At 42.2% G+C, this 24,597-nt stretch overlaps 1 protein-coding gene across 4 annotated transcripts in view; it reads right to left on the reverse strand.

Annotated features, from left to right (window-relative positions):
- Positions 1–376: 376 nt before the first annotated feature.
- The window catches only part of LOC122028761 (rab3 GTPase-activating protein catalytic subunit-like), a 60,832-nt gene continuing 36,611 nt past the window's right edge, over positions 377–24,597 (reverse strand). For 3 of the 4 annotated variants that reach the window (XM_042587636.1, XM_042587638.1, XM_042587639.1), the window contains 7 exons: positions 22,575–22,761; positions 22,410–22,481; positions 20,128–20,167; positions 19,341–19,594; positions 18,179–18,356; positions 17,521–17,732; positions 377–1,121 (listed from right to left, as the gene is read on the reverse strand). In XM_042587636.1, the coding sequence (XP_042443570.1) occupies positions 825–1,121; positions 17,521–17,732; positions 18,179–18,356; positions 19,341–19,594; positions 20,128–20,167; positions 22,410–22,481; positions 22,575–22,761 (1,240 nt within the window). In that variant the 3' untranslated portion in view covers positions 377–824. The remainder of the gene's footprint in view (positions 1,122–17,520; positions 17,733–18,178; positions 18,357–19,340; positions 19,595–20,127; positions 20,168–22,409; positions 22,482–22,574; positions 22,762–24,597) is intronic. The other variant, XM_042587637.1, reaches the window with a different exon arrangement.

The raw sequence follows: 24,597 nt of genomic DNA on the forward strand, positions 1-24,597 counted from the left end.
CTGGTAAAAGGAAAAAGTTTCTAAATAGATCAAGTTGCATAAATGATTTGAAACTTCGATTGAAAAAATGGACCCAACTAAACAGCAACTTGTCAAATTTGAAAATCATGCCGATCCATAAATAATAATTAGAGAATGATGATGAACAAGAAGAGCTCTCAGAGGTTCCTTTCAAGGATCCAACAGCACCAGACACTAAAAGCTTATTCCACTGTACATCTGGATAATATTACAAGGGTGTTGCACATGAAATGTGGCCTACAACTTTCACCACACCGACACCGACAACAATGCCAGTAAAATATAGCCAGTGTGTTTTGCTTCCTCTGGTAACTTATGATTCACAGGGTTGTGATATGAAGCTAGCTGCAAGGAATTGATGCAAATGGATACGAATTTATCAAAAGTTGACGGTTTCTACAAAATAGCATAAAAAATAGAAGTTTATTACTAATAACCAATCACTGTAATATCAAAGTTGATCAGCGCCATGGGACGAAGATGTTAGGCATATAATGGCACTTGAGAAGAACAGTGTTAGTAGTTGAGAGACACGAAACTCGCTTTGTCAGCTAATCAACCATCACCAAAAGATACTTCTTCGATTTGAGCCTTTGATATAATCACTTTCTTGTAATTCTTTTAAAATCTCCAACTTGTCGAACAAAATGACCAGAAAACTTAGTGAAAAATGCAGTAGAGACAGACCATACTACTATCAGATGCTCCAGGCTCATTCAATCTGGCAATTATTGGTCCATGGAGACCTGAGGGCCTGCAGATTTGAGAATAGCAAATGCGACAGCCTTTTCAGATGACAGCAACTAATCCCACGATGTCACGGATAATGCAACCCGGAGATCATTGGATGTCCCACATATGTACATGCGATGCGTCTGGATTTCTTCCATGTTGGATGTAGGAACACCAGTAGCATACTGACTGTCTTGTATGCGATCGTTAATGGAGAAAATTATTTCTCTTAAGATAGGTTCGTGCCCATTTAGAAGATTCCCCATGCTCAATACTTTTCTCCATGATTGAGTGGCAGTGGCGGGAGGAAACAAACTTGCTACAGCATCTCTTTCATCCATCATTATCAACTGCTTGGTTTTGAATTCCTAAAACAAGTAAAAAAAAGTCCAAAAATTAGACAATACTCAAAAACAACTCTCTTGCAAAAGAACTTGCTAGGAACGGTAAAAGATTAATTTCATAGTTATGCCTATAGCTATTGACTTCTTTGTCGACAAGAATCTACAAAAAAAAGATACATTTATCTTAGCCTTTTATCATCTTCGTGAAGTTGACAGGTTTCACTTACTCCTCCATACTCTACTCACTTCTGGAAAATAGCCTACAGACATTAAAAAATATCTTTTTTTTTGCCTCCTAGACTTTTGAGATTCTCCTCAATTTACTTGTCATGCAAGGTTTTGTTAGAGCCTGACCATCTAATGGTCAAGCCATGTGACCACCACATGGAAGCGATATGGAGATCAGTAGTGTGAGGAAAAGAAAAAAATAAATAGAATAACTAAAAATATATCTGTTTGGATCATGGTCAAACTGTACCAACCTTCATGTGGCTTCCACATGGGTGCCACACATCCTAGGCAGTTTGGGTATTAGAGGCAAACCAAAAGGGAAAATAAAATTGAAAAGAAAATTAAGGGAAAAAACAGCATAACTAATTCTAAGGTTTAGCCATTAGACTAGGTATGTCTCAGATGAGGTTTTCTGTTTTTATCTAACTCCCTCTCAACTTGGAGATTACATATCTATTTTGCCAAATTTGCTATACAGAGACATAAATGGAGTAACAATAAGAGTTTTACCAAAAATGTCTATTCTTAGACATAACTGCATCGTGAATGAGGTGAATTGACCTCAATGTGTTTAGTGCATTCATGCAAACAAGAGTTTGTTTGGAATGTAGGTTGCTTGATTCTTGCAATATATTGGCTCAGTACTAAAATACCAATGGCGTTATATTGGACAGGCTTAATGATCCTCTTCGTTGCACTTGAGATCAAAATTGAGTGACTTCTTAAGGGTGCTTTGTAAGCTACATGCAAGAATTTTATTTTAGATTGTAATTTGTCTTTTTAAGCCAACATATCTGATACCTTAGTCACCCTACAAGCAGCATGTGCTGGAGGTTACACCATGTAAACTGTATCAAGACAATCATCAAATAGAAAAAAACACTTTTAACATTCATCTGATAGACTCGAGTCACATAGGAGAAAGTCTTTAAAAAGTCCACAACATTGGTCTGTGCATCCTTTGGATTACAATGGTCAATTTGGCATTTAAGGAGATACTTAAATATAAACAATCATTGACAAACACAGGTTCTACAATCTAGGTAGGAGAAACAAATTTTCATTTTTATCATGATTGAAGGATAAACATCTGCTCATCCATAGCATGTTTCCATTAGTATTAGGATGTATATTAAAAGCCTAGCTTTTATATGAACATTTATTTTGAAATGAGAATCATATTGGTCAAATGTTTGCATTTAGTTAAATGCAATTGTCCATTTAATTTATATTGTTAATGTGTGGTATATAAATGCATTTAGTTAATGTGTGGTATCACACAGAAGATAATATTATCAGTTCCTTATAAATTATAAATAGTAGCTCACAACCAAGATGGATTGGGACAAACCATTGGCATGGTTGTAGTGTGATTTGATATTAGTTTATCTTGACTATAAAATTACACTAGTACACTATGTGTGTATTGAGTAAGACCATTTGAAGTTGTTTCTTTTTATATTAACTGCATAAAAGAACAAAACCTCTGTTATTATGGATGTGCATACTCTAAACCCCAATATAATAACAAACACATATACTTAGTATTTATTTCTTTAATTTATCAAAAGGTGAGATTTATTCAGTTAAATCAATAGGCCCGATAAGTTGAGAAATAATATTATTTATATGGTGTGTGATCCTGTCCGAATGTTGAATCAACGGACGCTAGGCATGTGGCGCTCTCCGGGCCGCCGATGTAGATCTCCGGCTAGTCTCACGAAGCTCCGGCGAACCTGCACAGAAGTCGGGCCGGGAAGGGATTCCCGGCGGCGACCCTCCGACGCTCAAGTCAGGCAAGCAAGCAGTGAAAAGAGTGGCTCCAAAGGTCTTGAACGTGTACCTCCGGCGAAGTCTGCGACTCCTTATATAGAGCGGTGAAAGAGCTTCTACACGCTCACCGAGGCACGTACGTGTCCGCAGCCCATACCTCGGTATGTGTTTGTCAGAAAGCTTACCTGATGCCATACTGCAACAATCCCATCGCGCCTTCGATGGGACAACAGGACACCCCGTTGTCAGACTAGGAGTATAGCCTAGCCATACGACTTGACGGCTGTCAGCAGATGTTCCTGTCCCTATTTACCCACCGCCGGCCAGGACGTCCGGCCGGAACGTCATCCGGACGGCCTTAATTCCCGGCGCCCGCCCATTACGTCCCGCCTTCTCTTAGGCTTTCCGCCGATCATTATTCTATCGTTTACCGAGGCGTGAACCCGATCCTCGTTAGGCGCCTTTTACTATCGATGTTTACTAGCGACCGATCGGCTGCCCTTTTCTCACGAGTCCGGCTCACCCTTCTTCGACGGACCACCGGCCCTTGACCTCCACGTGGCGTTGACTTTGGGGTCCCTCTTACCACCGGATCACTTGCCTTCCCTCGAGTCTAGTCGAAGGAGGCGAAGTCCACCGACCGACCGCCGAACGATTGAGTAACGACCGCTCATTAGTCCGCTCGGCCGTTTAGGAGTGCTCATCCGCTCGGTAGATTCGTCTGCCTTATATTCTTCTCGACTCCACGACCAACGCCTCCCTCATCGCTATCAAGTGTCCGCGATAAGGGGCGCCATTAAATCGCGACCGCTTACACGCGGCGATCGTGCGTTTGTCCGAGTATGGCGGCGTCACCTCCGATGGGACATCCGCCGTTTGAACGGTTGGATGATGACCTCGTTATCAACACCTGGATCGGACGGTGTAAATTGATCATGCCGCCTTTATAAAGCTCCCGACCTCTTCGCGCGATTTCGACCTTATCGCTCCACCATCCCTCCCTTTTTTCCGCGACCTTGCGTTCTCTCCGACGACTCTGTTCTCGATCATCTTCTTTGCCTGTAAGGATTCCTTTTCCTTGATGCCTCCTTTTTCTCTCTATTAGCTATTTCTTCATCATCCCGCATTCTTTCCCTGCTTTTATTTCTCCTCCTTCCATCGCCGTCCATCCCTAGCCTTATACCATGGCCAACACCTCACAGCCGACCGGCGGTGCTCCCATGGAAAGCCGGTTCGACGAGGAGGACGCGTTGCGTCTCGCTCGGACTTACGACATTCCTTCCGACCACCAAATAGTATTAGCCACACCGACCGATCGGCCTCACGAACCGCCGCCCCGAGACCAATTCTTAGCCGGACTGCGTTTTCCACCCCACAAGTTCTTCTTACAAGTCTGCAATTATTTTCGATTCCGCTCGGCCAGTAGTCCCTAACTCCATTAGTTGAGCGGAGTGATAGTCCTTTTAAACCGAACAACATCCCCTCGACCCTAAGATTTTCACTACTTTTTTATCCCAAGCAAGCCGAGGGGGTACCTTTATTTTCCAATCTATGATAGGTTTCGTCCTTTTGATAATATGCCGAGCTCCAACAAACATTGGAAGCTTTTCTATGTCGTTTTCCCGAGCCGCCAACTTTTCGTACCAAGTGGCCGGCGCAACCGGAGCTCAGCATATCTTCATGCGGCCGAGCGGTTGGTGGGTCAGCGCTATCACATTGACAAGCTACTCCTCCCAGGAGTAATGTATATATTCGGCCTGTCTTCCACCCCAGTCGATCTACCCTGCAGCATGAGTAAGCGATTCTCATCCCTCCTTTTTCTTTTGTTCTAATTGATTTAATCTTTGCTTCTGCAGCTGAAGTTATGTGGCGTGCTAAGGCGACCGAGAAGCTCAAATTGAAAGCCGCTCAGATTGAGGCGGTGAAGAACAAGGAGGTCGTCGAGCGGGGCCTTGATCCAGCCGATCCGACCGGCGATTAGGCGAGGGACTCGGGATGCCCCTGAAGCCTTAGCAGCTACTACCTCTCACGACGAGGCAGCGGGCGGCACAGAACCTTCTACCCAAGCCGAGGCGGAGGGCCGTTCGGCCGATGACGTGCCGCTACCGTCAACCGCCTTTGATGAGCCACACCGAGCGGGCGCGGATGCTCCGATGTTATCGGGGACCATTTCTCTAGAGTACCCCACATGGCTCTCGAGGGCAAGCTATGAGGTGCCACCGTCCCACCTTCTAGAACTCTACGCCAGATCGTTTGGCTTCCTCCTCGCCCACCCAGAAGGCCGATGCTTCTCGAGTGAGCCGAGCGGCTCGAATTTAATTAAAACCGCTCGCCTCCCTCGGAGGAATACATACGGTCTGGCGATACGGCCGGTGGTCCCCGAGCGATTAGACACCTTAACGGCCCTCTTGCAAAAGCTGGGAGGACGCCGGTGCCGAATAAAAGCGATGACTCCCGGCAGCTCGGCGACAGTCACCAGGCCACCGGTATGCTCTTTTCTTTGTTCGTGTATTTGAATTAAGTTTTTACCTGTTCTTTTTGCTCGTAGAACTGGGTGGAGCAGATTGCCATTAGCAATCGGTTGGCCGAGCTGGAGGATGAATTGAAAAAACTTAAAGCCGCCCGGGACAACCGACAATCGACGGCCGCTCTGGAGCAGGCTTCCGATCTGGCGAGCAAGGTCGTTCGGCTTGAAGCAATGGTCAAACAACGAGATAAGGAGATCAAGACGGCGACCACTTGGAAGCGACAGGCCATCGATGACATGGACCGAATGAAGGTGGAGATCAGAGGCCTGGAGCCACGCATCAAGGATCTGGATGCTCTTCTGGCCACCGAGAAGAAGAGCCGCTCGGCCGATCTTCAAAGATTTGATGGAGATTTGAAGGATCTCCAAGCTGCCAGCGACGCTGCCCACGCCGAGCTCAAAGAGTATCAAGAGGGGGAGTCGGCTCGCTCCGACGAGGTGAGGAAGGCATTCGTCCGCTCGGATGCCTTTGGGGAGAAATTTACTGACAAGATCTCCCTCACCTTTGAAGAGGCGATCAAAGCGGCTGTGGATCACTTAAAGGCCAAAGGCCACCTGCCCGCCGAGCTGACCATCCCTCCCGAGGACCTCGCGACCGTGATGGGCGCCATCCCTGATGCTCTTTTTGATTTCGACGCATGAGGAGTGTTTCTTATGAACTTTTTTGTATCCCCGCCGTTCGGCCAAACTTATTTTTGCTGTAACTTTTTTGGTTAGCCCTGTGCTTAATAGATAATCTTTTCCTTTCCTTCAACTTTTGTTTTGGCAAGAAATTTTTCTCTCGTCATAACTAAAGTGTTCTTTAAAACTCCTCCGCTCGGCACCACGCTCTGTCAGACTAAAGTCGATTGTCTTTAATAACGTCTTTCATCATGCGACTGAGCAGCCGCTCGGCATGAGAACGCCCTTCTTTGGTATGGTAATTATCTTTAGTTCTCATTAATCAATCTTTGCTTTGTGCCTTACCTCCCAAGGGGTTTTCAGCATATTTTTGGTAAGCGAGCCGCCGGTAGATGTTGGTCTTAACGACTGTGCTATCGTTGATCAGATCACGTGAATGGCTATCCGCTGACGCGTTTATACGCCGGCTCGTCTCGCGATATTTAACGTCGAAGCTCGACTTTACAGACGCCGGCTCGCCTCTCGATATTTAACGCCGAGCTCGACGGTCTTCCGCCGGACGTTTATGCCGCCTCGTCTCTCGATATTTAACGTCCGAGCTCGGCGGTCTTCCAGCTAATTTCGCCGATCGGCGGATCCATTGGCCATCCTTTGAATTAATTTTGCTTCCTGCATTACAAGGACATGGGCGACTAACATATACAAAAATGATTTACATTCGTGCACCTTTCACCCCGCTCGATAAGGTTGGAGATGATTCGCACTCCACGGTCGATCCAGCTGCCGCCCGTCTTCATCCTCCAAATAATAGGCTCCCGAGCGGAACTTTTCAATAACCTTGAAGGGGCCCGCCCAAGGAGCTTCTAACTTGCCGACATCGCCGACCGGCTTGACTTTCTTCCAGACAAGATCACCGACCTGGAATGATCTGGGGATTATGCGGCGGTTGTAGTTTTGCTTCATCCGCTGCCGGTACGCCATCAGCCGAACGGACGCCTTGGCTCGCTCCTCGTCGACCAAATCCAGCTCCATGTTCCTCCGTTCGGCGTTGCCATCGTCATAGCTCTGGATCCGGACGGACTCAACGCCGACTTCAACCGGAATAACCGCCTCGCCGCCATACACCAAATGGAACGGTGTGACGCCCGTCCCTTCCTTCGGAGTCGTTCGGATGGCCCATAAGACGCCCGGCACTTCATCCGGCCAACTTCCTCCCAAATGGTCGAGCCGAGCGCGCAGAATACGAAGAATTTCCCGATTGGCTACTTCGGCTTGACCGTTGCTTTGGGGATAAGCCACGGACGTGAAGTGTTGCTCGATGTCGTAGCTTTTGCACCAATCCTCTAGCACCTTCCCTGTGAATTGCCGCCCATTGTCGGAAACCAATCGGCGAGGGATGCCGAACCGACAGATGATGTTTTGCCAGATGAATTTTTTGACTATCTGTTCGGTGATCTTTGCCAGCGGCTCGGCCTCCACCCACTTGGAAAAATAATCGACCGCCACTAGCAAAAATTTCCTCCGCCATCGGAAATGGACCAACAATATCCATTCCCCATTGATCGACATGAAACGGTTGATGCCTTCATTTCCTCGGCGGTCGGTGGGAGAAGTTATGGTACTTCGGCACGAAAGGCACCGAGCGTCGTCTGCTTGTAAGGTCGGCCAAAAGTATCCGGCAGGATCTTCTTAGCTAGTGATCGTCCCGGATGTCCTCCGCACGATCCTTGATGTACCTCTTGGAGGATGTGCCGAGTCTTCCGAGCTCACGATTTCAACACGGGCGAGAAAGCCTTTTTGTAAAGCCGATCGCCGATGAGTGTGAACCGACCGGCCCTCCTCCTTAACAACCGGGCTTCATACTCATTGGATAGTGTGTCGCCCGAGCGGAGGAACTCTATGATGGGTGTCCGCCATCGCTTGGAAATGTGAGGCCTTCCATCCGGTCGACGCGCGCCACCAACAATACTGCTGAATGGCGACCGGCGTTATTGAGCTCGCGAGTTTGGCTAACTCGTCTGCTACCGGGTATCTTCTGGACAATAACTTTTCTAAAATCAGCTTGAGCTTCTCAAGGCTTCAGAGAGCTTGAGCACTATTGATTTCAGGTACCAGAAAGCTGCCGAGCGACCAACTGCGAATCCGAATGGAGCGTTACCCGACCGAGCTGCCTGCAAGCCGGCCATGAGGGCCTCATACTCCGCCTCATTGTTGGTTGCTTTATAATCCAGTAGGACGGATAGGTGCATCTTTTCTTCTTGGGGAGAGAGCAGATCCGCTTCCCTGTTGGGTGGACGACCCATCCATATATTTTCCACATAGCTTCCGGCTCGGCCTTTGAACCTCGTCACGAAAATCGCCAAGGATTGCGCTTGATCGCCGAGTGGGGTTGGTATTGGATGTCAAATTCACTTAACTCCGTCGTCCATTTGATGAGCCGTCCGGATGCCTCGGGATTTAGTAGAACACGTCCGAGCGGGCTATTGGTTTTGACGATGATCGTATGCGCCAGGAAGTATGGACGAAGGCGCCGAGCGGCGAGGACCAGAGAGAAAGCCAGCTTCTCGAGCCCAGTGTAGCGAGATTCAGCATCCTTTAAAATGTGACTAAGGAAATACACAGGCTCTTCTCCGCTCGACCTCACTAAAGCCGAGCCGATTGCATGCTCGGTTGAAGACAAGTACATATAAAGTGGCTCACCCGCAATCGGCTTGGCTAATAGAGTTCAGATATGCCTTCAGTCTTCGAACGCCCGATCGCATTCTTCATCCTAGTGAAACTTAGTGGCCTTGCACAAAATTTTGAAGAAAGGAGGCTCCGGCCGTTTGGAGATGAATCTGACAAAGCAGCTTATCCGACCGGCCAAACGCACTTCCTTGACTTCTTGAGACGGCATGTCTTGTAGAGCTTTCACCTGCTGGGATTTGCTTCGATTCTCTACCCCAGAAAGCGCCCTCCTTTTGCTCCGAACAGGCACTTCGGGATTTAGCTTGACTCCGTATTTGCGCAGTGAAGGTTTCCTCCATGTCTTTGAAGAGATCGGCGCTCGGACGGATTTGATGAGAATATCGTCCACATACACTTCCAGATTTCGATTTGCTCTCTGAATACTTTATTCATCGAGCGCTGTGGCTCCCGCGTTCTTCAACCCGAACGGCATCACATTATAGCAGTACGCGAAGCCGACTTTTCTTGATCTTCACGGCGGCGGCACTGATAGCCTGTAAGCGTCGAGCATACGTATTAATCCGTAGTAGTCTACGGTGATCTATCCGGCGGGGATAAAAGTCTTCGCAAGCTTTGTTGAGATCCACGAAATCTATCACTCTCCATTTGTTGCCCGGAGACCCGATACTACGTTCGCCCACCGGAACCGCACCAGATACGGCCGGCTTCGAAGCTTCTCCACCTCCTTGGGATGATGGCATTACGCTCGGCATTGAAATCTCTTTTCTCCTTATCTACCGAGTGTCGGTCGGACACGTGTAACTCGGTCTTCTGCTCGAAATTCGGCGGCTCATGTCGACAGACGAAGACATCATGATTTCTTCGGAGGCATTGGATCAGCTCTTCTTTCTGCTTCTCCTCCAGATCGGACGCGATGAAGGTCGTGGCCTCCAATCGGGTCGGGTGTATCTGCACTTCCTCTTTTTCTTCATAAACTAAAGAGGGAGGCCTTTCAGTTATGGCGTTTACCTCGATCCGGGGCGATTTCCGAGCGGAACTTGCTTATACTCGGACCATTTCAATGTAGCATCGCCGAGCTGCCAGTTGGTCTCCCCGTACCTCTCCCACTTTGTCTTCGACGGAGAATTTGATCTTCTGGTGGAAGGTGGAGACGGCCGCCCGGAACTCGCTGAGCGCCGGTCGTCCTAAAATGAAGTTGTAGGAAGAAGGAGAGTTGACCACCACGAAGTTCGCTGTCCTCGTCCTCCTGAGCGGCTCCTCTCCCAGCAAGATAGCCAGTCGGATTTGCCCAACCGGCAGGACTTCATTGCCCGTAAACCCGTAGAGCGGGGTCGTCATGGGCAGCAGCTCGGCTCGGTCAATTTGTAGTTGATCGAACGCCTTCTTAAATATGATGTTGACCGAGCTTCCTGTGTTAATAAATACGCGGTGAATAGTGTAGTTGGCTATTACCGCTTTGATGAGCAGAGCGTCGTCGTGGGGCACTTCAACTCCTCCCAAGTCCCCGGGCCCGAAACTGATTTCGGGCTACAGCCGACTGCATGGATCTGGAGCTGCCGGACGCTCGCCTTTCTGGCTCGGTTGGAGTCTCCTCCAGTCGGACCACCAGCTATGATGTTGATCTCGCCTCGGGAAGTATTGCTTCTATTTTCCTCTTCCCGAGCGGACGGTCGGGACCGTTCTCTGGACGCTCGGCGATTCTCTTGCCTTGGAGAACGATGCCGATCGGGAGTCTGTGGCTGTCGCCTATCAGCTCGCGTCCGATCGGCTTCATTAGTTCTCTGTCGCCTGTCGACTAAGGGAGACCGTCGTCCGGCATTCCGGGGCACGGGATGAGTCACGAAGGGAAGACTTCGGTAATCCCTTGTGTTGTGTGTATCCGGGGTCCATTTCTTCCTTGGCTTGGGCCGGGCGGCAGCTACCTCTTACACATGGGACCTGACGTGGGGGGATCGGATTGCTTCGGCCCTTGGTCCTCTGGGCGGCTGATGTGTGGCGTGTGGTTTCCGCTCGGCCGGAGGAGCCCTCTCGGTTGGAGTTTCTTTTTTCCTAGCCGTTTGTGCCTCTTCCACGTTGATGTATTCGTTCGCCCGGTGTAGCATGTGATCATAGTCTCGGGGCGGCTTTCGGATGAGCGATCGGAAGAAATCCCCATCCACTAGGCCTTGTGTGAAGGCATTCATCATGGTTTCCGAGGTGGCCGTTGGAATGTCCATCGCCACTTTGTTGAACCGCTGGATGTAAGCTCGAAGCGATTCACGGGCTTCTTGCTTGATGGCGAACAGGCTTACGCTCGTTTTCTGGTAGCGTCGACTGCTCGCAAAATGATAGAGGAAGGCCGTTCGGAAGTCCTTGAAGCTGGTGATGGATCCGTCCGGCAACCTCCGAAACCACCGTTGAGCCGATCCCGAGAGGGTGGTGAGGAAAACCCGACACTTCACCCCATCTGTGTATTGATGCAGGGTTGCCGTGTTATCAAACTTACCCAGATGATCATCTGGGTCGGTTGTCCCATTATACTCGCCGATCGTCGGAGGCACGTAGTGCTTCGGCAGAGGATCTCGTAGAATAGCCTCTGAAAATTGGCGATTAATTCTCTCGGGCGATGCGTCCACTCGGGGGGCTTTCCCTTTCCGGTCATCTCGTCTAGGCATTTCATCTGAAGAAGATCCCCGATCTCCGGCGGGGCTTCCGCTCGACCGCCAGACGCTAACGTTGCTTGCTGCTCCGGCCGCTCGGCTGTGGCTTTCTGTTTTTGCTCCACAAGCTTGGCGGCCCTTATCTCGATCAGAGCGTCGAGTTCCTCGTTCGAAAGCGTCACCATGTGTTGTCGTCCAGCCTCGTCCATTGTTTCCGCTCGGATACAGGAACGTTCCCACAGACGGCGCCAAATTGATCCTGTCCGAATGCTGAATCAACGGACGCTGGGCACGTGGCGCTCTCCGGGTCGCCAATGTAGATCTCCGGCTAGTCTCACGAAGCTCCGGCGAACCTGCACAGAAGTCGGGCCGGGAAGGGGTTCCCGGCGGCGACCCTCCAACGCTCAAGTCAGGCAAGCAAGCAGTGAAAAGAGTGGCTCCAAAGGTCTTGAACGTGTACCTCCGGCGAAGTCTGCGACTCCTTATATAGAGCGGTGAAAGAGCTTCTACACGCTCACCGAGGCGCGTACGTGTCCGCAGCCCATACCTCGGTATGTGTTTGTCAGAAAGCTTACCTGACGCCATACTGCAACAATCCCATCGCGCCTTCGATGGGACAACAGGACACCCCGTTGTCAGATTAGGAGTATGGCCTAGCCATACGACTTGACGGCTGTCAGCAGATGTTCTTGTCCCTATTTACCCACCGCCGGCCGGCTAGACGAAGAGCGCCGTCCGGACGGCCCTAATTCCCTGCGCCGGCCGGGCGGCGCGCCCATTACGTCCTGCCTTCTCTTAGGCCTTCCGCTCGGTCATTATTTACTATTTCATTGAGTGTCGGAACCTCGATCCCTGTCAGGGCGCCTTTTACTATCAGATGTTTACTGGCAGACCGATCGGCCTGCCCTTTTCTCATGAGTCCGGTCGGCTCACCCTTCTTCGACGGACCACCTGGCCCTTTGACCTCCACGTGGCGTTGACCCCTCATTAGGGGGTCCCGGGCTCTTACCACCGGATCAGTGTGTTATTGATTATAAAAGAAAATTGTGTCATAGTAATCTAAGTTGATAATGCCCCCTTGAGGAGCTCATAAGGATTATCATGTAAACTCTGCAGGTGGACTTAGTCCGACATGATAATAAGGTTGAGTGGTACTACTCTTGGAGTTAGATGTTAATTAAGTGAGTTGTCAGTAGCTCATTTAATTAACGGACATACGATATCTTAAACACAGGGAGACTAACGCACTCATGATAAGGAGTCCATATTGTAATATGGGATTGGTGTGGTAGTTCAATAATAACTCTTTAGTGGTATGAGTTATTATTGATGAACTTGAGTTGGGTGTTCGGGTCGAACACAGGAAGCTCAAGTCCATCAAGAGGTCAAAACCAATTCCTCCTCTTGGTTCATGTTGTAGCCTCTATAAAGCCTCGCATTCACCCGTTTTAGTTTTGCTTCCTACCCAAGAAAGGGGTCGGCCACATCCTTGCTTGGTGCCCAAGCAAGGGACCGGCCAAGCCTTGCTTCCTACCCAAGAAAGGGGTCGGGCAAGCCTTGCTTGGTGCCCAAGCAAGGGGCCGACCAAACCAAAAGGAAAAGAAAAGAAAAAAAATGGGAGATTTTTTCTCAACAGAATTAGAGATTTTTCTAAAAAGAATTACGTTGATTCTTTCTTAGAAATTTTCTAAAAAGAATTATACTAATTCTTTCTTAAGAAATTTTTCTAAAAAGAATTATGTTAATTCTTTTCTAAGAGATTTTTTCTAAACAAAAATCTATTACTTTTTCTCCTTTTTTATCTGGGACAAAGGGTTATAAAAGGAGAGGAGGTTGTGCCACAAAAATCAACAATTCAATTAAGAATTGATAAGTTTCTCTCAACAACTAAAAACCCTCTCCTTTCCCTTAGTGTCGACGCCCCATTCTTTCTTTTCTTTCCTCTAGGGCTGGCGCCCCACTTCTTTTCTTCTTCCCTTTTCTTCCCTCTAGGGTCGGCGCTCCATCTTCTCTTGGTGGCCGGAGCTTGGAGGAAAAGAAAACGAAAAGACGAAGCACCTTGGTGGCCGGCGGTTTGGAGGAGAAGAAGAAGAAAGAGGCTTTGTTTCTTTGCATCCTTTGGTGGTAGGCGGCTTGGAAACAAAAAGGGTTCGGGTGTTTTTTTTGTCTTGGTAGATCGTCGCCCACACGACGTCCAAGTCCAAGAAGAGGAGAGGAATACGGTAGAAGATCAAGAGGTCTTTGTCTACGAAGAAAGGTACGACTAGTTATTTATTCCGCAGTACAACTAGTTTTGTTTTCTTTGTATGGATCCAGAAATACCAACACAAGAGGCTAGCGATTTTGTGTTTTCGTTTTCATACTTCGATTTGTGTTTCAATCTGTGCTTTGACTGAGGTCTCGGTAGTTAAACCTAAGGTTACTGTGAAAAGTTTAAATATTCAATTTCTTTGAAAGACTTTGTCTAGGAAGTGGTGGATGATCCCATAATCAAGAAGGCCTAGTGCCTCGCCTACGACCTAGAAGACGATCCTTGAAATAAATATTTAATCAGCTTCTGTAATATGGTTTAACTTCCGAAGAACACAAGGGTTGAACTTGGAGTAAAAATGTTAAGTTTCGTTTCCAATCCAGATTTAACTTTGAAGAACGAACTTGGAGTAAAAATGTTAAGTTTCGTTTCCAATCCAAGTTTAACTTCTGAAGAGCACATGGGTTGCTAGGAAAAGTTCTGTGCTTGTATAATTTTTTTTTTTGTACAGGGCAAACAGAACGGTATTCCAAGTAGCACCCAGCAATTAGGATCCCTAAGTTTGAGAATCTTGATAGATGACAATGACATGACAAACTTGAAAAAAAAAAACATGAGCTTAAATTCTCAAAGGAAATAGAGCTGCCAGTAGGTTGCACGGTGGAAACATGCATGGCTTTTCTGAGAAAAAAAATAGGTGAGTAAATTTTAGAGGAAGGTGGATCAGAGATTGGAGGATCTATGGTTAGAGATCGCTAGTGGAGGCCAAGAATTTGATGAAATAAACTTTCTATGCCAATGATAGACCTCTAATGTGGACTTTTATGGTAGAGAGGAATGAGGTTGATTATAGTAGTATAATTTTAAAAGGTGATGATGAAGAAGCCAAAGAAATATAATAGTCTATAAGTGTATATTAGTAGACATACTAGATCATAAAACTTGAAGGCCCTTTGAGCTCAAGAGTATCCAAGAAGATGTCATGAATAGATCTAGGGCTATGTTTGTCAAGTCCAGGTCCAAGAATATAAACAAGCAAAGACCCTTGATACTAAAGTAAATTTGTTTAGGAGAAAGAAATGAGAGAACAGTTTTATCATCGAGCATAGAAGAGACATGATTAATGAGATAACATGAGATTAAAACATCTCCACAATATTGGGTACATGCATATGAAACATGACAATACATGTAATATCAAGTAGGTGGTAACTTTTGCATTCAGTGATACCATTTTATCAAAAGATATATGCACACAGTTTAGTGGATGATGTGTTGTGAAGCATAACATGGTTAATTACAAGTATACAAGGGCATTAATAGTGCATACATGTTGCTCGAAATGAAAACTGTCTTTATTTTGTAACAAAATAAATACAACAAGGACCTCCGAATGAGTTCACAATACATATCACAATGAACAAGGCCAAAGGGAGAAGTATTCTTATGAGTACTAGAGGAAAAGGATATACATAGTGCTTATCAAGCTCACATGCTTCACATTAGAACTTTTCGTGAAGGTGGATAACTATAAACTCTTTTATTTTAGACATACAAATGGCCAAGACGATAATGCCACTAGTATGGGAATATGGGATGATGTTGGTGATAGTACGAACATTGGAATAGAGTTGGTTAGTAGAGTGAATCCTTAACAACAGAGAAAGGTGAGTACAAACATAAGTACAGAACAATTCACAATTACATCATATGTAAAGGCACACCTCAATCATGTAGTTGGGAAATCTTGGATTTACCATGGAAATTTTATTAAGAGTGGAGATAGTTGTAACAAAATTGAATGAACTAGATAAGTTCTAGAGTAATGCTTAAAATTGTTCATATTTGGCAAAACTCAGTCACTATTGTGGGTGTATGTCTAGAGTTAGAAGATAATGAAGTTGTGTTTGCTTGTGTATCAACTTGTGTTGTAGGTGGCCTAACTTATTCTTGCAGTGATCTGATGATGGTTGGGTAATTACAGTGGACACAAGGTGGATATGAGCTATATCCAATTCCACACCCACAACCTCCCAAACCTTGTCTAATAGCATGAGTTCTACTGCCTTATATGAAGATGAGAAAGTTCTGGGTGGAGGGTAATATGAAGTACTCGAGCATAAACATTTGATAGAAATGGTATTTGTAGAATCTGAAAGTAATTGAGTGGATGACTGGAACTTGAAATTCTTCTTGTTAGTGCTTCAGAATGTTAGATTCGAGGAGAAATGATGATGTATAACCAGTTCATCCTACTTGCTTCAGAAACAGCAGAGATTTCTATATTCAATAACTATATTTCTATATTGAATGGATATCTTGTTTTAAATTTATTTATTTTTATATCTGGTTATGCATGAGACATTTTGCCGAGGAGACATATTTCTTTAATAGTTGTTTTAAATGGCATATTCAGGCCTTATTATCTTTATGCAATTGCTCAACGTTATATGGTAAACCTGACAAATAAGGGATGAAGGGAGAGAAACTTAAAGGGATGTTGGCGTCACACACAATAGGAACATCAAACATCATTTGAGTTAAATAACCTAACATATGTTTGGATGTTTGTGATGAGGAAAGCGAGATTGTGGTGCAAGATGGAAGGGGCATTATCTAATAAATATTATGTTAAAATTAGGTATTTTATTATCTTACCAGATAGAGTTAAAGTCATGTATTTAAAGCCTATAAACATAGGAAACTCAATCTAAGATTTTCACACAAGACTAGGTATGTCATGCACTGTTTTCTCTAATTATCTAACGTGTCTCTTGCACCCTATCCACCATATGATCCACATGACTAGAGGTTACTTGTAATTTGATTAACAAAGTCTCATTTGGGTGTAAATTATACGAAATCTGGTAATTTTGACGTCTAGGAAAAAGTTGCTAAAACATGTAAAATATAGGTACAAGATGAGATTATTCCTAAAGTAAAAGCAAGAGATTAAGAAGATACATTAGCCATATTGACTTAATCCTAAGACAAGGGAACATAGTGACATGGTACATGTACCATCGAATTTTTGGTCTCTTTCAAATACTCTCATCATATTCACACCACATGATAGTTAGACACCGACATTTCGAATCCACATCTTTGACCAAGTATAAATTATTTAGAAATAATCGCATTAGACACTTAGATTTGCACCTATTAGAGTCCGAGTAACAGAATGTATGATGATCTATTATCATGTTGAAAAATGAATCAAGAACTCACAACTCCCCAAACTTCTACTAATTACATGAACTGGATCTTGCAAGAAGAGGAAAACCCCAGACCAACTAATTATGGTAAATTAAAACCTAAAACATTGGGAACAACACCCAAAGCTCTAAGCATTTAAGCTAATTGACACCTTTAAGAAGGGAAGCACTCCACCCAAATGATGAAAGCAACACTACAACCAAAAACTTAGGAAACAACTCTCAAGGCAGGTTTCAAACCCAAGATCTATATAATATATTGTTTAGAAAATATCAAAATGATTGTTTTAGATCAAAATTAAGAAAATTTTAAGGGGAAAACAATTAAACATGATCTAGACAATTGAAACAATGGATAAAATGTGTTCCAACAAAACTGAGTAGGAAACATGTTATTTTATCATGAAAATAAGGGTAAGCATAAAATGCATTCCAACTAAGTAGAAAGCATGTAATTTTATTAGGAAAGATAAAGTACCTGATCATAGCATATGCTCTCTAAACTTTTACCCATTTTAGGTTGGTAAAATGCAAAATAGTCATTGAACACTGCTTCCGAAAGTCGTGGAGCATCTAGCAACTTACGATGGACTGAAGCTGCAAGGATTAACAGCTTCTCCATGTGCTCAAATACAAGACAAAGCTGTCTCAAGTTGCCAATCAATTCATCCTTCTCAAGAAGATGATTTGCTGTAAAAAAGAAGACTTAGAATTGGAAGTTGTATGTGTTCCATTTCGCTAATTCTAAAAGTAGTGTACTTAGAATGGATAACTACCACTACAGTCAAGCAGATGATGTATGGAATTCACCTAATCAAGCTACAAGTCATTGACAACAATGGAGATGTTGAATAATAGTTTCTGAGCCACAATAAAGGAGTTCAAATTGGTCATCCAAACCATTGCATGTAAAAGGGCAACTACTGCAGATGTGAACTACTCACATTGGCAGCAAAAAGTTGTCATTAGATTTTCAGGATATCAGATCATTTTTATCAAATTTACAAGATATTGAAGACAGACATTAGCAATGAAAGATAATTAATATTTGAACTTAAATTAGGGACCAAATTGCTAGAAAGTCTAAAGTTTACAAGTTGGAAGGTAAGTTTTCCCTTTGAGCTAATATCACATACCTTGAAAATATTTCAAAATTGATGCTATTGTAAGATAAATTTGATCAACTTCTGTTTTCATATGTTTGAAATCACCATATAAAGTCTGGTTCAGAATGCCAGTTGATGCTCTAAAGGCTGCGCAAACCATTTGCTCAAGCAGCTGATGTGGTCTCAAAGTTTCGAGGTAATGGAGTATCTGTACAAAGCATCAAAATTCTTGAATTCATGTTATATAATTACACACTTTTTGTTAGACTTGGATTTATCCATGACAGGGACAACAGACTATAATGGCAATTAAACTCACTGAACACACTAAAAGCATACAGATCATAAGGCGAAAAAAATGCACCCACAATCACATCATAAAAACACGCTGGTGCAACACATACCTAAACATGTGTTAAACTCAGCGCTCCTGGAGCAATTTCATAATCTGGATATCTACTCTATAAATTGACAAAAATATCTACCTTTTATTTTCGAAAGTAAAAGATCTTATCCCACATAGCTACAACAAATATTATGTAGTTTGAACTTTGAGCCTAAGAGAAACATGTAGAATACAAGTCATTTAGGACAAGTACCAGTAGTACAAAGTGAGACAAAAGCTTCCAATAACATCAACATGAAGGTTGACGATTCTAGTATATTACAAGCTTCAAATGTTAAAGCTACAAATTGGTACCGTCTATAAGATAGTTTATTCTGATAACATTCTTTAGGACAAGTATCAGCAGTTCAAAGTGCGGCCAAAGCTACTGATAACATCAATATGAAGGTTAACAACTCTAGTATATTATAAGCTTCAAATGTTAACCAAGCTACAAATTGATACCGACTATAAGATAGTTCATTCAGACTTCGAGTATGCCAATTATGAACATTTATCTAAAATTTTAAGCTATTTAGAATGACCTGCATATTCTTGAGAAGGTGCAAAACACATGTACCCCACAAACAATGACTATAATCTACATTCAATGCATAAATGAGTAACTCAACAACATATTACATGAAACTCAACAATCTAATTTTAGATATTCGATCAGAAGAGCCTAATGGCAGAAAGTTAAAAAGAAAACAAGCACCAATCTGCCTCCCTAGTAAGATTCTTTTCATGAAGGTGCAAATAAAAACAAAACTTTAGCAAGTACTTGATATTCAATAGAATAAGTACCTTTTCTCCTTCTCGAATAGGATCAAGAAGTGGCTTCTGCTCAGAAACAGGTAAAGGTAGGGAAGTATTCCAAATCTGCCGCCATAAATTCCCATGTTCAGCCATACGTTGTGAAAGCTTCCCTTGTGGAGGCCAGTGATTTAGTTCACCTGTGCGTGCTTCCATTTCATTAACCTCCCAATCACCAGGTGAATGCCACCGGATAAAATCTTCAAACACTGCATCTGGGTTTGCAGCCTTGAATGCTGACATATCTAATCAAGCAACATGAAACATTAAATTCCATGCATGAATTTCTAATTTATACATACTTTCTCTAGGAAGACAAAGTGAGTTAGATAAGAATAGTAGGGAGAGTGGAACAAAAGGAACACCAGAAGGTTTGACTGATTTAAGCTTAACATATTTTGACCTGCACAAATCTATACAGAGAGATGATTATGAAGCTGACTCAAAAAGGGTGAAAAGAATACATAGCTTCATTGCTTACTCAAAAAGGGTGAAAAGAATACATAGCTTCATTGCTACTGTCCCAAAAAAGAGCCTACCACATTGGATATTAAATTAGCAAAAGGAAAAAACAACTTATCATCAAAAGTGAATATGACAAATTTGCAACCAATTATCAAATATCAATGAACTATACATTTACTTCATTCCAAACTGAAAAGAATAAACATACAAAGGAACTGAAAATAAATAAAAGAAACTAATTTAGAAATGCAAACTTGAATATCAATAACTAGAAGAAAATTGCTGAACCAAAGAAAAGCTACAGAAATCTTACCAGATGAGAGGATATCTCTTTCCAATTGAGCAGAGAACCTCTGTACACAAGAATTTACACAAAAATTCTCATGCATCAAATGGTGAAGATGTTGATTATTTACAGAATAAATAGGAAACATAAAAAATGTAAAATAATTTTCTGAAATAAAATGATTCAAATATGTTCTAAATAGAACAACTTGGCATAAGTAGAATTCAAAGAAATAAAACAATATGCCTTTATACCAGAACAGAGATATTTAAACTAAATCGACTCTTGCTTCAGGATGCCTTCTCTCCATATTTAAAGGAAATTAGATTCAGGGAATTTTCCCATCCAGAAACTCTGCAAAATTTTGATGGTTATTATTTTGAAATCAAAATACTAGCCCATCATTCATGGCATCATTTCATATGGCTGGTGGATAGAATTTCAATTATGTCATGCAGAGAAGGATCGTGGACAGAATTCCAATTAAGTGGTCAAACCAATGGTGATAGGAAAGGATGAATGTAAGTGAAATCATCTAGATATGCAATATTTAAGTCAGTTATGAATGTTGAGATAGCCAAACTAGTATCTTTACTCTATATAAATTGATTACCATATATTAGGGACAATAAAATAAGATAAAATTTATTTAAATAAAGATGAAGATATAGTAGGGGATAGAGCCCAATGACGTAGAAGGATCCATACAACCGACTCCACTTAGTGGGATAAGACTTGGTTGTTGTTGTTGCTATTGTATATTCTTTGCTTTACCACACTAGGCTTTTCAGAGAGAATGAATAAATATCTCTTGGAACACTAATTAACTTTCAAGATACAATGTTAATCTCAATTTTGGTGCTAGTCTACTCCTAACTTGGAAAGATACTCCATTCTTGCTGAATCGACACAAAATATGGGTGAATCCTGACCAAGCAGTGAACCAACATTTTGCATGAATTTGTTTCATTCTTATTGGCATAATCCTGATTCTTCAATCAACCACGCTCTTAACTCTATTTAAAATACAGTTCCCTCTGATTGCTTCCATAAAATTATAACATTTACCTCCACACTTTAAGATTGTTGTTTACCCTATCAAACTATGGCAAACTTATGATATTTTTCAAGCCTAACTCAATTTTCCACAAGTCTCAGATCTCAAAGATTTCAAAATTAATCTCGTTGAAGTGCATATAAATCACACTAGCTTTTCAATTTGCAACTGCTTCCAACAAACTTTGCTTATTTTTTCCATGTAGCATAATGATGTAGCTGGAAAATTCTAAATAAACATTTGAAAATTTTTCCCTCTGGCATCTTCAATTTCCTTAGATTTTGATCTAAATAAACATTTGAAAATTCTCCCATCATGAAGCAATGTAACAACTTCGAAAAGATAGAATTTAAACTTGAAATGTGAAATCACATCAATACTTAGTAATGACTAATGAGTACCATAACTTGATAGCAAAGTTTCAAAAAGTGACCTACATGGCTGCTGCATAGGCATTTGCAGCAACGGACCACATCCCGTATATCCAATGCTATATGCAGTTGGACCACACGGCCTATGCATACACAATTTGTGCGGTCATATATGCAGCCATTATGAAGACATACAAAGAAATATTAATAATAAAAAAAAAATGAAATTGTGGTCATCTTATGATTGTGAAATACTTTGTAAGCTAAGCTTTTGGTGTGAACTTATGGGTGTTACTTTGAACATTTGTTTCAATTATATGCATGTTACATATATATGAAATATTCTACATTGCCGATTATTATAGTATCATAGGTTGTATTAATTTTATATGGTTACATATACTTTGTATATGGCCTACATGGGATAATAAATAGGAAGTAAAGAGTTTTTAAGGTATCAAAAGTAATTTGAATTATTTTGAGCAAATTAAAGATTTGTGTCTTTCCATATTTATTTAATATTCTGATAAAGTTGGGCACTGATATATGGGCAACAGATATGAGCGGCACCAACTCAACCTTTGAAATGATAAGGGTGTATCTAGAGTAAACAATAATAATGTTCTAAGTTATAACTGTATTTGTTTATTTGGTTGTGTTAATAGCTCGTTTCTAAATTAGATGGCATCTAGTTGCAATATCAACTCTGCAATGGTCAGCAAGGTCAGGGTAGAGGAATCGTCTAAGGCACACCTGCTGGACCAGCAAGTTTTGCATAATAAATAAGAACTTTACATACTCTGTGTGTGTGTGTGTGTGTGTGTGTGAGAGAGAGAGAGAGAGAGAGAGATGTTAAAGTTAGAAAAGGAAACCAAACTTACAAAAGCATCACCTAAAGCTTCAACAGCATGGAGCCTTTCTTCATGCATATCTTCTGTCATAATTGGTGCATCCTAAAATTGAAGACATGGAAAGGACATTTAATACATCAGAAATAAATCTCTGATATGTAGAAATGCACAAAAGAACCAATATGAAAAGATAACCTGTGTGTATGGAGCATGCATCTTTTGGCAAGAGCGCAACAGCATCATTGAACCAACAATACCAGCTGATCCTTTGTGTAGTTGATTTGTTGTTTGTTTATTAGGATATTCTTCTGTGCTAGTAAGCTTTTCAGAAGAACTTGAGGAAGATACTTCTGAATCTTGATGCAGAAAAATTCTCAAATTACTGTAAAACAAAGTTTTAAGTAATTTAAATATGAGGATAATGAACCATAAACAGGTTATCTTGACCATTACATGAGAATTCTAGAATAGTAGTATCTAAACTCAATAGATGCAAAGATGGGCTAATTGGACCCATCTGAAATATAGAAGATGCAGTCAGAGAGGGCTACCTAAGAATTTCTCTCTAATCTCAATATGGCATGAGATGAGAGTGAGTTTCTTATCTAGGAACAGCCTTACCAATCTCATCTCAGTCGATTGGCTGACATCCCTAGGCACGCAACATTCCATGCTCGAACATCCCCTCATTCTTGATGTAACATCTCTCGATCTTCAAGTGCCTTCATCATGACTGATTAATATGACACCTCTATTGTCGTCCAATCACACTAATAGCAATGGAACCATCGTCGCTTCATCACCCATAATCCCATCATTAAGGAACTAGATCCCAAGCATTATTAGAATTGTAAGGTTGCCATTGATCAACCATAACCTATCGTCATCTAGATTAGATAATCCCTCAAAAACAATCTTAGAAATGGAATATGAAGCTAAAAAAGAAATGAAATTTAGGTAAAAAAAAAAATCATTTGAGATGTATCAAAAATATGATGTGAAAGACACCTGCGAATACCTTTTTAAGATATATCAAAATCAATGGTGAAGTCCAAATCAGATGCCAAAACAGGAACTCGGAATGGTGTTAGTAAAGTAATAGTCTCTAGGAGCAGCAGCAGTAAGCTCAACTCTTGGCCTCCGACTATAATAAGTTCTTATTGGTGTTGAAATCTCTATAGAGGAGGACTATGAAACAAAAAGTGGAGTTGGAACAAGAAGTTTTGGGGTAAAGTAGGAAGAACATGTATATCAGACTCAAAAGTAGGCAGTGTGTAGAAAAGAACAGAGTATAATCAAAGGTCATATCAATAGAAATAAAGGCACATTGCAACTCAGAAAAGTAGCCTAATGGCCTGTCTTTGTGCAAAAGTAACCAAGAAAGAAGCATTTGACTTTCTAAAAGACAACTTGTCTACCTAGGGATGAGAAACATAGAAAACATGTATACCTAAAGACAAAAGGTGGAAGTAAATAAAGAAAATTACAACAGTAAAGAATAGTGAAGGGGAATGACTATTAAGAATGGAAGAATTCATGATTTATAAGATAACAAGCAGTGAAATGGCATCATCCTAGATTTCAATGGAACTCCTACACGCAGTGAGATGGCTCAATTAGATACCTACTTTCCTCTCATAATACCATTTTGTTGAAGTATACGACAAAGAAGATTAATAAATGATACCTTAGCTAGAACTAAAGGATTAAAAATTTTAAGAAAATTACTCAGCATTTTCAGTTCTCAAAGTTTTAATAGCCATTCCAAATTGAATCCTTATCTCAGCAAAATAGAAACAAAAAATATAAAAGAGTTAACAATATTCTTTTGATAAAAAAAAAAGCTTGTTATTCTAGAATAGTCATCAATGATTGAAGGTACTGAGTATTTGAAAACAAAGCTTTGAACAGACATGGCTTGTAGCCTAAATAGCAGTGTACTATGTAATAAGGTGCAAAGCTCATGCTAAGAGACAACGATTCCTAATTAACAAGATTCAAGTTCAAGATTATAAAGATTGGATAGGCTAGGGGCCATCTTCTTTAGGTCTCAAATGATATAATCCTCTAGATCCTCGCCCTATACTAGATACTTAGTTCGTCAATTCTTAATGGAAATAAAGTAGCAAATTTTATTGAAAAATTTAGAAAACTAGTGAATTTTCTTGCCTATTGCAAACATAATAAAAATAAAGGTAATTAAACAACCAAAAAAAAA

The sequence above is a fragment of the Zingiber officinale genome, chromosome 10B (assembly GCF_018446385.1).
Source record: "Zingiber officinale cultivar Zhangliang chromosome 10B, Zo_v1.1, whole genome shotgun sequence".
Lineage (NCBI taxonomy): Eukaryota > Viridiplantae > Streptophyta > Magnoliopsida > Zingiberales > Zingiberaceae > Zingiber > Zingiber officinale.